At 44.3% G+C, this 18,206-nt stretch overlaps 1 protein-coding gene across 1 annotated transcript; it reads left to right on the forward strand.

Moving 5' to 3' along the window:
• The first annotated feature begins 265 nt into the window (after positions 1 to 265).
• On the forward strand, positions 266 to 733 carry LOC119368144 (dynein light chain 1, cytoplasmic-like). The gene is made up of 2 exons (XM_037633478.1): positions 266 to 403; positions 572 to 733. The coding sequence occupies exons 1-2, from the start codon at positions 266 to 268 to the stop codon at positions 731 to 733; spliced, it is 300 nt and encodes a 99-aa protein (XP_037489375.1).
• Positions 734 to 18,206: the final 17,473 nt, after the last annotated feature.

The raw sequence follows: 18,206 nt of genomic DNA on the forward strand, positions 1-18,206 counted from the left end.
GCCGGCAGCAGCTATCTCCTCTCCGGCGAGCCCTCCCATGGCGACCAGGATGGTCTCCCCCTCCCAAATCCATCACGGTCTCCCAAATCTCCCTCTGCTCCTCAAGGTCCGACCCGTCTCCCCTCTCAGATTTTAGTTTTTTTCTTGATTTGGTACGGTGGTGGTTCGCCTCTATCCCCCCTCTCTCACTCTCTGTGCTTGTAGCGGCTGTTCCCCCCAACCTCCGGTCCATGCGTGCGGCTGTTCGTCCACTCGAGCGAGCAGGATGCTGGAAGGGAAGGCGACGGTGGAGGACACCGACATGGCGACCAAGATGCAGCTGCAGGCCACGTCGGCAGCGTCCAGGGCGCTCGACCGCTTCGACGTCCTCGATTGCCGGAGCATCACGACGCACATTAAGAAGGTGAAAAACTTGCCAATACCGCCCCCAAATCTATAGCCTCTGAATTTGCAAGTAACAAGCTAGAGACAGTCTTACAAGAGAAAGAACGATGTACTTGAACATAAACCAGCAGTTAGCTGCGCAAGTGCTGCCGAATGATTGGATCTGATTTGGACGGCTGCACTGTAGGAGTTCGACACGGTCCATGGCCCGGGGTGGCAGTGCGTGGTGGGCTGCAGCTTCGGCTGCTACTTCACGCACAGCAAGGGGAGCTTCATATACTTCAAGTTCGAGTTGCTCAGGTTCCTCGTCTTCAAAGGCATGGCGGATGAGCAACCGCTGCCGTGCTGATCTGGTCTGTAGGTTTAAGTGACAAGGTGAGCATACAACTTGTGATGCATTTTCCTGGTCTATAGGTTTACGTGAGTTCTGAACTGATGGTGGCATTTTACATGCTGTTTTTGTTCTTCAGCGATAGTTAACGATCTAAATGGTTCGACATTCAGCAATAGTTAACGATCTGATCAGTTTAAATAATGGCTATTGAAGATCCATTTATACTTCCACATGGTTTCAGAATCTGGATAGCATCACTATAGCAGTTATGTGATTCATTCTGTAGCTTGCGTTTGGTACTTGGAAATAACAAAATAGAAATTTGGAATTTTTTTGACACGCCATGTAGTGTACTGAAAACCGCCTTTCTTCTAGCACTGCTACACAACGCTAGTTAGGATGAGTACAACTACATTTTTATCTATCTGAAAAATGGTGCAAAGATTTACTAGTACTTGCCTTGGTGATATGACACGTGCATGGTGCGATTTAATTAGATTCAGACTTCGATAGGCCAGGGCGTGTGCTTGTATTAGCATGGAACAATTACTACTAATTAATGAAGGAAGCACACTTGTTCACATAAAGGAAGATATGTGTGTGTTAGTATTAGTGTTCTTGATCTTACCTGATAGACTTGTTTTTACTAATGTAAACAAATAAAATCAGATTGTTTGCATAAATCATTCTCACTTTTAATTGAGTTCTAAGTACGTAGTGTCTTTAGTTCTTTACTTATATTATAGTCAGAATTATACCTTGTGACTGAATGATGTGTTATTTAGTTAGCTAAGCAGTATCTTTAGTTTTCTGATGATTGCTCAACTCTCAATTCTGAATAAATAAGTAGCTGACCCTATTGGTTCTTTCTTTCTTCAGGGCTATGAGTTGATGGCCACACTGCTGTTTTGCTCTGCTTGATAATTCTTTTACTATCCAGTCCGCTCTCTGCATAGTTTCCGGTTGTTTATAAAATGATAAAACAGTGGTGATGTGAGGTCCAACAATGGTTTGTAATTTTGGTTTCATCCTCAATCTCTCCAGCTAGCTTCTTCTTCACATCATATCATATTTGCGCCTGCTGCTGCATCATGGATTGGATGGTCACCTACTAGCTAAGTTGCTTAGCTTGTATTACCATCGAATTGGTCAATACTGTTTCACTTTGCTTGTTTCTTGTACTAGGTCTGTCAGTTACAGCATAAACAAACAAATTGCTTAGCTCTCAACTATGAATACATAGCTAGCTAAACTTGTTCTTTCTTTCTTTCTTTCTTTAGAGCTGTGACTTATATGGGTCAACCTGATGTTTTGCTGTAATCAATGATACTATTGCTGCATGTATACTGATACATGTGGTGACATTTTCCTGAACTTAAGTTGTGAATGTACCATTATTTTCCTGCTGCTACTTATCCCTGGCTCACCTGTTCTAGTTGGTTTCAATTGATATTTGTCTCATCCAGCACTCTGACTATAAATGTGTTGTTTTAATCCTGATGATGTTGTAGTATAAGGTGGAACACCATATTCCTGTTTTAATCCAAAAGGAATAAAGCAATCATGTTTGTTTGCTTGGTGCGTGTCGATCTCAAAATGGCAGACAAAACATGACAAGTGAACACTTTGAGGCTCTGTTTCCTGTTTCCTGTTGTAGTTTCTTGATTTATTTTGCATATGCAGCACATCATCTTGAATACCATCTGTTTGTATATGCTTAGGGTATGCATGATGCCTATGCTCTGTATTAGATCAGTATGTTAATATTAGTAGGCATATATCCATGTATGAGCAGTGAGTGCAGTTGGCCATATTCTAGCTCATATGGGACTTCCTGTGATATGGTGCAGCCTGTTTTGTTTCATTGATTGCTTTTATTTTGTCCCTAACCATTTTTTTGTTCTATAACATGTAGATGCTGGCGTTCGTTCATGTTTCGTCGCAAGCTCTAGGATGAAAAAGTGAAGAAGCATTTAGTTCTAGATCATTGGAGCTAGTTATACTTTTATAGATATTTAGTTGAAACACTCAATTTAGTTGTGTTCTTGGTGGCTGTAAACCTGATGTGAAGTATGTTTGATTATAAACGTGGTGTGAACTATGTTTGATTGTAATTTACCAAATTTGGTTGTTTGATCGGTTTGAAGTATTACTTCTCTTTTCAATCTGTTATGATTTAAATATTTGTTTTTATTTACTAGAAAATTGAAATCTAAAGAATCTGACCCTGACCATTGGGACCCACTCAATTAGGACCCATTTGACTATTGGATCCGTCTTAAAAAAATGTAATTGTTGAGCCAAAAAGGCCACGACCCAGAAAATAAAAAGGCTGAATTGCTTGCTAGGCCCAAGTACCCAACCAAAAATTGACAGACAAAAAAAACACAAATAGGCTGAATTGTTGGGCTAGGCCCATGTAGAAAACCGAATTGGACCGGGCTGAATCTTGTGCCCCATCAGCTTGCCACGCTGGATGCGTACGTGGCCTGGGGAGGTTGCTAGTGACCAAAACGCCACAGTAGGAATATTTTTGTCGTAAACGTCCACGACCTTCTCACAGAGAAGGTCGCTATAGTCAATTTATGACGGCCAGCTTTTGACCTTCTGTTTTTGGTCACAAAAAGGTCGCAAATGGAAATTTGTGACCTTTCAATGACCAATAGTGGTGGTCACAAGTTGACATATTTCTTGTAGTGAAAATGGGCATCGATCCCTCAAGGATCAAGCCCACCAAAACCACCTTTAAGGGTGTGATACCAGGTGTAGAGGCCTGTTGTATGGGCTCAATCACACTGGAAGTGATCTTCGGATCTCCGGACAATCTTCGAAGCGAAGAGCAAATCTTCGACATCGTCCCCTTCCGCAGTGGTTATCATGCACTGCTCGGACGAACCGCATTCACTAGATTCTATGCGGTACCGCATTATGCATACCTCAAGCTCAAAATGCCAGGACCTCATGGGGTTATAACACTTAATGGAAACACAGAGAGCTCGCTCCGTATGGAGGATCACACTGCGTCCCTCACTGCAGAAGTACAAAACAACCTTTTTAGGGAAACAGGCAATTCGGCGCTGAAGAACCCGGACACCGTCAAGCGATTCCGGAGTATCCCGCAACAGGATCATCCGGCACGTCCAGAGCTCGACTAGCAATTCGGCCTCTGTCCTAGTCCCAGTCAAGTGGCGAAATTCGTGTCGCGCGTACATAATTATGCACTTAAAATACCATGGGCATAGGTGTAGGCACGGCTACGATACGGTCTGTAGTGTGGCTCAACCGCCATGGGACCCGTATACCTTCATCATTTCCTTTCCTTTCAGGACCCTACTTTCGGGAAGCCTTCTTAGATAGCCTAATTATCGGACTCATCATAGGAAGGAACAACCAAGGAGGCAAGAGGCTTTGACATACAAGGGAATACCCAGGTGGTCTCTGATAATGATCATTATACCTGTTTTACATACCCACACACAGCCTGTCCTCCGTTAGGACATGTCAAATAGTCCTATTCTTGCTTATCACCATCTCTTCGCCGAACTAGTGCACCTATACAATTTACCATTATATTGGGTATGTAGGGGACACAAGATACTCCTTGTTATTTGGTTGCAGGGTTATTTGAGAGAGACCATCTTCATCCTACGCCTCCCACGGATAGATAAACCTTAGGTCATCCACTTGAGGGAAATTTTCTACTGTCCTACAAACCTCTGCACTTGGAGGCCCAACAACGTCTACAAGAAGAAGGTTGCGTAGTAGACATCAAGCAATTTCTGGCGCTGTTGCCGGGGAGGTGTGTGCTTGAAGGTATATCTTTAGATGTTGCAATCGAATCTTTTAGTTTCTTATTTTATCACTAGTTTAGTCTATAAAAGAAAACTACAAAAAATGGAATTGAGGGTGCCTCATATGCTTCATCTTATTAATGTCTTTCATGAAAATAAGGATTCCGATAATTGTGCCAAAATGTTAGAAGAAGAATGCATTAAAATGTTTGGCACTAAATCTTTGAATAATGAGCATGATTGCAATGTTGTTAGTACGAACTCTTTGAATATCCATAGTACTAATGATGATTGCACTAGTCATGATGAAAAGTTCTCTTATAAGCATGTCAATTTTTGTGGAATGCATAGAGTTTGCAAGTACACACCAAATAGGGAAGATAGCTTTTTCTAGAGGCATAAGTATTTAGAAACCAAATGGTTGCAAGAAAGGCTAGATGTTTGTGCTGAGAATTTAAATTTTCTTAATCATCCTTGTGAACTTTGCAATGAACATGGTCATTTAAATATCCAATACACATTGTTTCATGATCGTATCGTGTCCAAAAATTGTGATGACTTGATTTCCCTTGCACATCATAATGAACTTAGTTTGCTTTTGGGTTATGAAGAAATGAAACATATAACTAAGGATATGCCAGAATTTGTCCTTGATAAAGTTCTTGATTTTGATCTAGAAGAATTTTTATGTATTGTGCGGTAAATTGCATTGAAAATCCTTATATTGCCAATTACATAAAGAAAAGAAAACAAATAGAAGATCAAGAGAATACTAATGAAAGGGAAGAGACTTCCCAATATCCTCCTATTATTTCTTATGATGAATCAGGTAACGAGGAGGAGCTTTCTATTCTACCAATCTCATTAATAAGGCGCTCAAAAAAGAGGGTTAAACCCACACATGATGTGACAAAGAAAAAGAAAACACGGAGAAGCAAAGGTAGAAATGTATCCCTCCCAAATGATGTTGCTCATATTACTCATTGCGATGATGATAATTGCTATACTATTGGTGCTATCCATACTATTAATGATGAGAGTGATTATGCTTATGATATGAAAAGGCCCAAGCTTGGGAATGCTATGTTTGATGATAATGACATGTTTGAGGTGATATAATTAATGTTTGTCCCAACCTTGGGGATGCTATGTTTAATGAAGACGATATTTTTAGCCTCACAAGTTTTGATGAGCAAATTTATTATGATGATAGCATGCCTCCTATTTATGATGATTATTGTGATGACACTTATGCTATAAAAAGTAGTGATGATTATATTTATAAAACTTGTCATGATTATGATTACCCTTTTTCTGAACATTACTCTTTTAATGTGGAAACAATTTATAGTGTTCGAGTCTCTTATGATACTCCAACTATTCCGAATAAGAAGAATTTTGCTTATGTGGAGAGTAATAAAATTTCTATGCTTGTAGATCATGAAAAGAATGCTTTATGTGAATGTTATATTGTTGAATTAACTCATGATGCTACTGAAAATTATTATGAGGGAGGAACATACTCTTGTAGGAATTGCAATAATATCAAGTTTCCTCTCTATGTGTTGAAAATCTTGAAGCCATGCTTGTTTTACCATCCTATGCTAGTTTATTCTTGTTCCCATAAGTTGTTTGCTCACAAAATCCCTATGCATAGGAAGTGGGTTAGACTTAAATGTGCTAGTCATATTCTTAATGATTCTCTCTTTATGTTTCAATTCTTATCTTTTATGTGAGCATCATTGAAATCATCATGCCTAGCTAGGGGCGTTGAACGATAGTGCTTGTTGGGAGGCAACCCAATTTTATTTTTGTTCCTTGATTTTTGTTCCTGTTTAGTAAAAAATAATTCATCTAGCCTCTGTTTAGATGCGTTTTTATGTTTTAATTAGTGTTTGTGCCAAGTAGAACCTTTGGGAAGACTTGGGTGAAGTGTTTGTGATCTTGCTGTAAAAAAACAGAAACTTTTGCACTCACAAGATTATCTGCCATTTTTCACTGGAGAGTGATTTAAGGTTGATTATTTTTTAAGACGATTAATAGAAAAATTCCTCAGGTCCACCAATTTATTTCAGAATTCTTGGAGTTATAGAAGTATACGTTTGATACAGATTACTATAGACTGTTCTGTTTTTGACAGATTCTGTTTTCTATGTGTTGTTTGCTTATTTTGATGAATCTATCAGAGGGTATGAACCATAGAGAAGTTGGAATACAGTATATATTACACCAATATAAATTTAAAACGAGTTCACTATAGTACCTAAGTGGTGGTTTTATTTCCTTATACTAACGGAGCTTACGAGTTTTCTGTTGAGTTTTGTGTTGTGAAGTTTTCAAGTTTTGGGTAAAGATTCGATGGACTATGGAATAAGGAGTGGGAAGAGGCTAAGCTTGGGGATGCCCAAGGCCCCCCAAGGTAATATTCAAGGACAACCAAGAGCCTAAGCTTGGGGATGCCCCGGAAGGCATCCCCTCTTTCATCTTCGTTCATCGGTAACTTTACTTGGAGCTATATTTTTATTCACCACATGATATGTGTTTTGCTTGAAGCATCATTTTATTTTGTTTTGATTGATGTTTGAATAAAATACCAAGATCTGAAATTCTTAAATGTTCGAGAGTCTTCAGATAGTTACATAATTATTCGACTACTCGTTGATCTTCTCTTATATCTTTTGGAGTAGTTTGTCATTTGCTTTAGTGCTTCACTTATATATTTTTGAGAGTCCTTTAGAACAACATGGTAATTTTCTTGGGTTATAAAATTAGTCCTAATATGATGGGCATCCATGTTGGGTATAATAAAAACTTTCATATAAAGTGCATTGAATACTATGATAAATTTGATACTTGATAATTGTTTTGAGATATAAAGGTGGTAATGTTAGAGTCATGCTAGTTGGGCAATTATGAAATTGAGAAATACTTGTGTTAAGGTTGGCAAGTCCGGTAGCATGCACGTATGGTGAACGTTGTGTGACAAATTTGAAGCATGGGGTGTTCTTTGATTGCCTTCCTTATGAGTGGAGGTCGGGATCACACGATGGTTAACTCCTACCAACCCTTCCCCTAGGAGCATGCATAGTAGTACTTTGCTTCGAGGCCTAATAAACTTTTGCAATAAGTATATGAGTTCTTTATGACTAATGTGAGTCCATGGATTATACGCACTCTTACCCTTCCGCAATTTGCTAGCCTCTACAGTACCGTGCATTGCCCTTTCTCACCTTGAGAGTTGGTGCAAACTTCGTCGGTGCATCCAAACCCCGTGATACAATACGCTCTATCACACATAAACCTCATTATATCTTCCTCAAAACAGCCACCATACCTACCTATTATGGCATTTCCATAGCCATTATGAGATATATTGCCATGCAAATTTCCACCATTCCGTTTATTATGACACGCTCCATCATTGTCATATTGCCTTGCATGATCATGTAGTTGACATCGTATTTGTGGAAAAGCCACCATGCATAATTTTTCATACATGTCACTCTTGAATCATTGCACATCCCGGTACACAGCCGAAGTATCACGCCCAAGATGCGACCCTATCCTAAAGGAACTCGAAGGTCCCACCAAGGATAGAAGCGCATCTTGAAGACACTGTTGCAAGGTGGATATCATTACATCAACATTACATAATAGATGGGGATACATACAAAAGGCATACAATGCCACACGAATACAACATCATCTTACATAAGAGCACCATCCGACTACGGATGAAACACAAACAGAAACTCAAATGACATCCACCTTGCTAGCCCAGGCTGCCGACCTGGAACCTATCCCCTGATCAAAGAAGAAGCAGAACAAGAACTCCAAACAAGTAACATCGCTCTCGCGTCATGATCATCGCATAACCTGTACCTGCAACTGTTGTTGTAGTAATCTGTGAGCCACGAGGACTCAGCAATCCCATTACCATGGGTATCAAGACTAGCAAAGCTTAATGGGTAAGGAAGGGGTAAAGTGGTGAGGTTGCAGCAGCATCTAAGCATATATGGTGGCTAACATACGCAAATAAGAGCGAGAAGAGAAGCAACGGAACGGTCGTGAAGCTAGCAATGATCAAGAAGTGATCATGAACTCCTACTTACGTCAAACATAACCCAAAACCGTGTTCACTTCCCGGACTCCGCCGAGAAGAGACCATCACGGCTACACACACGGTTGATGCATTTTAATTCGTATCCGGTGTCCAGTTATCTACAACCGGACATTAACAAATTCCCATCTGCCACATAACCGCGGGCACGGCTTTCAAAAGTTTATACCCTGCAGGGGTGTCCCAACTTAGCCCATCACAAGCTCTCACGGTCAACAAAGGATATTCCTTCTCCCAGGAAGACCCGATCAGTCTCAGAATCCCAATTTACAAGACATTTCGACAATGGTAAAACTAGACCAGCAAAGCCGCCCGATGTGCCGACAATCCCGATAGGAGCTGCACACATCTCATTCTCAGGGCAACACCGGATGAGACTAGTTATGAGTAAAACCAGACCTCAAGTTTCCCCGAGGTGGCCCCGCAGGCAGCTCGGTTCGGACCAGCACTTAGAGAAGCACTGGCCTGGGGGGGGGGCTAAAATAAAGATGACCCACGGGTTGGCCAACCCAAGGGAAAGGTAAATAGGTGAGGCAAATGGTAAAACCAAGGTTGGGCCTTGCTGGAGGAGTTTTATTCAAAGCAAACTGTCAAGGGGGTCCCATAAATCACCCAACCGCGTAAGGAATGCAAAATCCGGGAACATAACACCGGTTTGACGGAAACTAGCGCGGCAAGAGTGGAACAAAACACTAGGCATAAGGCCGAGCCTTCCACCCTTTACCAAGTATATAGATGCATTAATTAAATAAGAGATATTGTGATATCCCAACATAATCCTGTCCACCATGGAGCAATCTTCAACTTCACCTGCAACTAACAACGCTATAAGAGGGGCTGAACAAAGCGGTAACAGCCAAGCAACGGTTTGCTAGGAAGGGTGAAAAGGTTAGAGGCTGACATGGCAAATTGGGAGGCTTGAAGAACAAGTGATAGGTACCGCAGCAGAGCGATAGAACGAAGCAACTAGCATAGCAATGATAGTAATGAGATCCAAGGTGACGGTCATCTTGCCTGAAATCCCGCTAGGAAGAAGAACGAGTCCATGAAGAATATGAAGCCATGAAGACGAACCGAGCGTAGACGAACGAATCCTCACGATCGCAACGAAACGGGAACTATCGAGAAGAAGCACAGAACATGGTAAACACACCACACATATACATGACATGATGCTCAACCAAGCATGATGCACGACAAAGCTACATGAAGCTACTCATGCCAAGGGATGACCCATACAAGAGCGACACGTCAAAGCAAGTTTAAATGAGGCCGGAAACAACATATAACAATTCCGGTAAGTCCTCGTAAGCAAATTTCGAAATTGGTCCATATATGAATAAATCTTATGTTCAAGTTGTTAAACAGCAATTTAAGATGCACCAATATGATCTACACGAGATTCTAGTCAAGTTACATATAAAGTTCATTTAATTCTGAGCTACGGCCTAGAAGATATGAGCAAAACAAGTCAAACATGGCATTGATGCAAAATGCATACAAACATCAAGCAACACCTCAAAACAAGGATGCAACATAATAAGATGAAACTACATGCAAAACTAAGCAAGTTTCATATAGAGCACACACAAAACGGAGCAACGGTTCAACACACACATGAGACAAAGTTTAAAGGACAAGCTGTCCAAAACAGCAGCTAGGAATATTGCAAGCATCAAAACGACAAGCTACAGCACCTTAAGATGAAAACAAAAGGCATGGACATGATGTTCATGTAAAGCATGACAAAACATGAACACTGAGCTATCTCCAGAAAACACTATAACATGCTCAAAAGGACATGGCAAGATTGCAAATAATAACAGTTTCAGACTTAGCAGAAATAACATCAGGTTACAATGTTTAGAGCAATCAAACAACATGCTACAGGAACTTATCATGGAAAACAAAGGAATGGCATGCTAATATTAAAGACAAAGAACAAGACGCCCTTACTGAACTAATTCCAAAGATCAACAGAAAAGATGGTAGGATCCATGCAAACATAGCAAGTGATATGACAGATTCAGACATGGCAGGAACAACGATAAGTAGGCATGTTGGTGAGCTTGTACCACTCACCACAGAGCAATACATGGCATGACAAGGTTCCCAACAGTAATAATACATGTTTATGAAGCTAAGAATGGCAAGAACAAGTTCATAGGGTGCATTGATCACTAACAAAGCTCATGGAAAAACTGAACTTAATGTTACCAAGCTGACAGCAACATTATTTAGCAAATTGAGAGCAAGATTACAACAAGCTACAGCAGGATATAAATGCAACCAGGGGCATGGATGGATAGATCATGACATGTACAACAAAACATCATTAGTGCACATCTCCAGATTATGCATAGAATGACTTGTAGCAGCAGGTTTACATAGCATCATGATATAACAGTTTCAGCCTAGCAAAACAGTAACAACAAGTAGCTCACTTCGCGAGCTTGATGCACTTACTACAAGACTCGCAAAAATACATGGATTGCACCTATGTAAATATGGCATGATGTAGCTCGAAACTAATGTAGACATCAAGTTCAAAGGATGCACACACAAAATGAAACAAAAATGACAAATCACCAAGTTCTGTTAACAGACAGCAGTTAACATCATATAGCACTCTTGCAACGATGATTATGGCATCAAGATGAACTCAAACAAGCATGGCATAATGGACCAAAATGAAGAGAATCTCACAATGAACATTACAAAATATTATATGCACAAATTGGAGCAACACACATGAAGTTATGGCATGATGAACAAAGCACCAGAATATGCAACAATTTCGGGACTTAGCAGAAATTACCACTCCGGATCTAGGGTTGACCGTGGCACGAAAAACGAGGCAGGCGGCGGCTCGCCGAAGTTCTGGCCGGGGAAGACAAGGACGACGGCCGGAGGTGAAGGAGAGGATGCCGGAGACGTCGGGGTCACCAGATCCGGTCGCTCCTCGACCGGATCTGGCCGGAGAAGGAGAGGAACGAGGTGCCGAGGAGGAGGCGGCACCGGCAACCTTCTGCAGTGGCAACGCGGCACGGGAGCTCCGGCGAGTTCCTGCAGCGGAGCGGCGGGTCGAAGAAGGCCGGCGACCACACGGGGTTCGGCGGCTCAGGGATCCCGCAGGCGAGCGGCGGCGGCGAAGGCTCAGGCGTCACACTCCGGCGAGGACAGAGCCGGGCGATGGCGAAGCACGGAGGCGGGGAGGTGGCCGGCGGCGAGGCGCGAGGCGGCGGTGCAGGGGAGGCCCGGACAGCGGAGCGCGGGGGCCGATCCGGACTTCGGCGGCGGTGGTTCGGGCTCGTGCGGGCCCGCGATGGGCTCTGCGGGCCGGCGGCGTGAGGACGGCGGCGGTGGACATGTGGCGGCTCCGGATACGCTGAGGGGGCGATGCGGACATGTCCGGCGGTGGGTAAAATGTCCGGTGGCACAGAGGAGGAAGACGCTAGGGTTCATCTGCGAATTTTCGGGGGGAGGTGCAAATATATAGGTAGAGGGAGCTAGGAGAGTCCAAATGAGGTGCGGTTTTCGCCCATGCAATCGTGATCGAACGACCGAGAGCATGGAGGGGGTTTTGATGGGCTCATGGGCTGTGGTGAAGAGGGGCTGGGCTTCAAACAGAGAGGGGTTTCAGGCTACGCGGTTAGCCGTTGGGGCATCAAACGACCTCCAAATGGAACGAAATTTACGGGCCGTCTACCGGTGCTATACCAAGGCCACTCGGCAAATCTCGGTCCATTCCAAGAATGTTTTTATCCCACTCACGAAACAAGGTCTGAGAGGGGGCGACGGGCGCGCGCGAGAGGTCTGGACTCCGAACGGACAACGGAGAGAACCAGGAGGACCCGAACGGATGCAAGTTTTGAAAAACATGCAGATGAAATGCAGACGATGACATGGCAAAATGCAACATGCAAGCAATGACATGGCAACTACGACGAATAATTGGAAGACACCTGGCGCATCAAATATGGGGCGTTACACGAAGGCACTCATATAGAGTCATATTTGTTCTAAGTATCGAGTTGTAATTCTTGAGTTGTAAGTGAGGAAAGGATGATAGAGACTATGATTCCCCACAAGTCGGGATGAGACTCCAGACTTTATGAAAAATAAAGAGGCCAAAGAAGCCCAAATAAAAAATAAAAAAAGAGAGGCCAAAGAAGCCCACATAAAAAATGAGGGAGAAAGAGAGAAGGGACAATGCTACTATCCTTTTACCACACTTGTGCTTCAAAATAGCACCATGATCTTCATGATAGAGAGTTTCTTATTTTGTCACTTTCATATAGTGGTGGGAATTTTTCATTATAGAACTTGGCTTGTATATTCCAGTGATGGGCTTCCTCAAAATGCTCTAGGTCTTTGTGAGCAGGCAAGTTGGATGCACACCCACTTAGTTTCTTTTTGATGAGCTTTCATACATTTATAGCTCTAGTGCATTCGTTGCATGGCAATCCCTACTCCTCGTATCGACATCAATTGATGGGCATCTCCATAGCCCGTTGATTAGCTGCGTCAATGTGAGACTTTCTTCTTTTTTGTTTTCTCACATAATCCCTATCATCATACTCTACTCCACCCATAGTGCTATGTCCATGGCCTATGCTCATGTATTGCATGAGGGTTGAAAAGGCTGAAGCATGTTAAAGAGTATGAACCAATTGCTTGGCTGAAACCGGCGTTGTGCATGATGGGAGCATTTTGGGTGACGAAAATGAAGCATGGCCAAACTATATGATTTTGTAGGGATAAGCTTTCTTTGGCTATGTTATTTTGATAAGACATAAACTGCTTGGTTAGCATGCTTGAAGTATTACTATTTTTATGTCAATATTAAACTTTTATCTTGAATATTTTGGATCCGAACATTCATGCCACAATAAAGAAAATTATATTGAGAATTATGTTAGGTAGCATTCCACATCAAAAATTCTATTTTTATCATTTTCTTACTCGAGGACGAGCAGGAATTAAGCTTGGGGATGCTTGATACGTCTCCAACGTATCTATAATTTTTTATTGTTCCATGCTATTATATTATTCATTTTGGATGTTTAATGGGCTTTACTATGCACTTTTATAATATTTTTGGGACTAACCTATTAACCGGAGGCCCAGTCCAAATTGCAGTTTTTTTGCCTATTTCAGTCTTTCGCAGAAAATGAATATCAAACGGAGTCCAAACGGAATGAAACCTTCGGAAGAGTTATTTTTGGAACAAACAAGATCTAGAGGACTTGGAGTGGACGTCAAGAAGTAAGCAAGGAGGCCACGAGGCAGGGAGGCACGCCTGCCCCCCTGGGCGCGCCCCCACCCTCGTGGGCCCTGAGGGAGTCCTGGATTAAGGGTTCCTCGGACAGCCGGACTATATACTTTGTCCGGACTATAGGACTATGAAGATATAAGATAGAAGACTTCATCCCGTGTACGGGTGGGACTCTCCTTTGCGTGGAAGGCAAGCTTGGCAATTCGGATATGTAGATTACCTTCTCTGTAACCGACTCTGTGTAACCCTAGCCCCCTCCAGTGTCTATATAAACCGGAGAGTTTAGTCCGTAGGACAACAACAATCATAATCATAGGCTAGCTTCTAGGGTTTAGCCTCTACGATCTCGTGGTAGATCAACTCTTGTAATACTCATATCATCAAGATCAATCAAGCAGGAAGTAGGGTATTACCTCCATAGAGAGGGCCTGAACCTGGGTAAACATCGTGTCCCCCACCTCATGTTACCTTTAGCCTTAGACGCACAGTTCGGGACCCCCTACCTGAGATCCGCCGGTTTTGACACCGACATTGGTGCTTTGATTGAGAGTTCCACTATGTCGCCGCAATAAGGATAGATGGCTCCTTCAATCGTCTTCAACGACGCGGTCCTGGGGGAGGTTTTCCTCCTCGGACAGATCTTCGTATTTGGCGGCTTCGTACTGCGGGCCAACTCGCTTGGCCATCTGGAGCAGATCGATAGCTACGCCCCTGGCCATCAGGTCAGGTTCGGAAGCTTGAACTACACTACCGACATCCGCGGAGAATTGATCTTCAATGGATTCGACCCCGTGTCAGGTGCACCGAACAGTCTCGACGAGCATGACTTAGATCTGCCATTGGACAATATTCAGGGGATCGCGCCTGTGGTTGCTCCGAGACTCAATCCGGAGCAGATTATGCCATCCGAGGACGGGTGGATGGACCCCGCCACTGAGGCCGCACACTCATCGGCCTTGGAGCTAAACACTGATCCCACCTCCTATGAGGCCGGTATCATCGGACCCTCGGACTCGTCTCTGGCTACAGGATCCCAACAACGTATGCCCATGCCTATCGAATCTGATTGGGCACCGATCATGGAGTTCACCTCCGCGGGTATCTTTCAGCACTCACCCTTGGATGATGTGCTAAATTCATTAAAATCTCTCTCCTTGTCAGGAGACTCCTGGCCGAACAATGTCTGGCTCGAGTGGGAAGCGGACGACGAAGAAATTTGTTCCCCACCCACCACCCACTTTATAGCCACTATCGATGACTTAACCGACGTGCTTGACTTCCACTCTGAAGACATCGACAGTATGGACGACGATGCAGGAGAAGAACAAGAACCACCGCCTATAGGGAGCTGGACATCCACCTCGTCATATGATATATATATGGTGGACACCCCCAAAGAAAACAATGGCGATGAGGCAACAGAGGATAATCCCTTGGGGAAGTAATTAAAGCACAGGCATCATCGGCGCCGCTCTAAGCCCTCCATGGCAGAAATAGCAGTACCAGCACAGGAGATGATAGCAATCCGGATGGTGCCGAAGACGAAAATAATCCGGCCCAGCCTGACTTCGAGCAGGCCGAGAAGGAGGATGGGCAAGCTAGCTCATATGAACAGGCAACGAACGGAGACTTGGAGGACGACAATTATATGCCTCTCTCCGAAGATGAGGTGAGCCTCGGCGATGACGAATTTGTCGTGCCTAAGGATCCCGCCGAGCAGGAGCGCTTCAAGCATAGGCTTCTGGCCACTGCAAAAAGCCTGAAGAAGAAGCAGCAGCAGCTTCAAGCTGATCAAGATCTGCTAACAGATAGATGGACTGAGGTCTTGGCAGCCGAGGAATACAGACTCGAGTGCCCAACCAAAAGTTACCCGAAGCGTAGGTTGTTACCCCAACTCGAGGAAGAGGCGCTAGAGCCTACACTACCAGCGCAGGACGAGGCGGACTGGCCACCTCGTGGTCAAGACAAAGCGGCGTATCAAACTGAACAACCGCCCACACCCCGCTGCCAATCAAACAAAATACTAAGGCCCGGGGCAACACGCAGGACCTGCAAGACGTATTGGAAAACAAAGCAGGACAGTCAAGATCGATCTACGGATCGCGGGGGCGCGCCACAACGTGTGATGATGACCGTCATGCCGAATACGCTAAAAACAAGTCCGGCTGGGCCAAATACAATAGACCATACTCATTTGAACTACGTCGAGATGTAGCCCGGCATAGAGGCGCCGCACACCCCCTATGCTTCACTGATGAAGTAATGGATCATGAATTCCGAGAAGGGTTTAAACCCGTAAACATCGAATCATACGATGGCACAACAGACCCTGCGGTATGGATTGAAGATTTCCTTCTCCACATTCACATGGCCCGCAGCGACGATCTACATGCCATCAAGTACCTCCCCCTTAAGCTCAAAGGACCGGTTCAACATTGGCTAAATAGCCTGCCGGTGAACTCAATTGGCAGTTGGGAGAACCTGGAGAACACATTCCTTGACAACTTCCAGGGCACTTACGTACGACCACCGGACGCTAATGACCTAAGTCACATAACCCAACATCCCGGAGAGTCAGCCAGGAAATTCTGGACTCGCTTCCTAACTAAAAAGAACCAAATCGTCGACTGTTTGGATGCCGAAGCCCTAGCGGCCTTTAAGCATAACATCCGCGACGAGTGGCTCGCCCGACACCTCGGCCAAGAGAAGCCAAAATCCATGGCAGCCCTCATGACACTCATGACACGCTTTTGCGCGGGCGAGGACAACTGGCTGGCTCGTAGCAACATCACACCAAAAAACTCCGGTGATTCAGACGCCAGAGATAGCAACGGCAAGCCACGACGCAATAGAAACAAGCATCAAAACATTAGCGACAACGCCGAAGACACGATAGTCAATGCCGGATTTAGAGGCTTTAAATCCGGACATCAGAAAAATCCATTCAAAAGAAACAACCTAGGCTTGTCTAGTCTGGACCGCATACTCGATCGCTCATGTCAAATTCATGGCACCCCCGATAAACCAGCCAACCACACCAACAGAGAATGCTGGGTGTTTAAACAGGATGGCAAGTTGAATGCCGAACACAAGGAAAGGGGGCTGCATAGCGATGACGACGAGGAGCCCCGGCCACCGAACACAGGAGGACAGAAGAAATTCCCTTCCCATGTGAAAACGGTGAATATGATATATGCAACCCATATTCCCAAGCGGGAACAGAAACGTGCACTACGGGACGTCTATGTGGTGGAGCCAGTCACCCCAAAGTTCAACCCATGGTCTTCTTGTCCGATCACTTTCGATCGCAGGGACCATCCTACCAGCATCCGTCACGGCGGTTCTGCCGCATTGGTCCTTGACCCAATCATCGACAGATTACACCTCACACGAGTCCTTATGGACGGTGGCAGCAGCCTGAACCTACTTTATCAGGATATAGTGTGCAAAATGGGCATCGATCCCTCAAGGATCAAGCCCACCAAAACCACCTTTAAGGGTGTCATACCAGGTGTAGAGGCCTGTTGTACGGGCTCAATCACACTGGAAGTGATCTTCGGATCTCTGGACAATCTCCGAAGCGAAGAGCAAATCTTCGACATCGTCCCCTTCCGCAGTGGCTATCATGCACTGCTCGGACGAACCGCATTCACTAGATTCTATGCGGTACCGCATTATGCATACCTCAAGCTCAAAATGCCAGGACCTCGTGGGGTTATAAAACTTAATGGAAACACAGAGCGCTCGCTCCGTACGGAGGAGCACACTGCGGCCCTTGCGGCAGAAGTACAAAACAACCTTTTCAGGGAAACAGGCAATTCGGCGCTGAAGAACCCGGACACCGTCAAGCGAGTCCGGAGTACCCCGCAACAGGATCATCCGGCACGTCCAGAGCTCGACTAGCAATTCGGCCTCTGTCCTAGTCCCAGTCAAGTGGCGAAATTCGTGTCGCGCGTACATAATTATGCACTTAAAATACCATGGGCATAGGCGGAGGCACGGCTACAATACGGTCTGCAGTGTGGCTCAACCGCCATAGGACCCATATACCTTCATCATTTCCTTTCCTTTCAGGACCCTACTTTTGGGAAGCCTTCTCAGATAGCCTAATTATCGGACTCATCACAGGAAGGAACAACCAAGGAGGCAAGAGGCTTTGACGTACAAGGGAATACCCAGGTGGTCTCTGATAATGATCATTATACCTGTTTTACATACCCACACACAGCCTGTCCTCGGTTAGGACATGTCAAATAGTCCTATTCTTGCTTATCACATTTCTTGTATACATATGCTTTG

This window comes from Triticum dicoccoides, chromosome 2B (assembly GCF_002162155.2).
Source record: "Triticum dicoccoides isolate Atlit2015 ecotype Zavitan chromosome 2B, WEW_v2.0, whole genome shotgun sequence".
Classification (NCBI taxonomy): Eukaryota; Viridiplantae; Streptophyta; class Magnoliopsida; order Poales; family Poaceae; genus Triticum; species Triticum dicoccoides.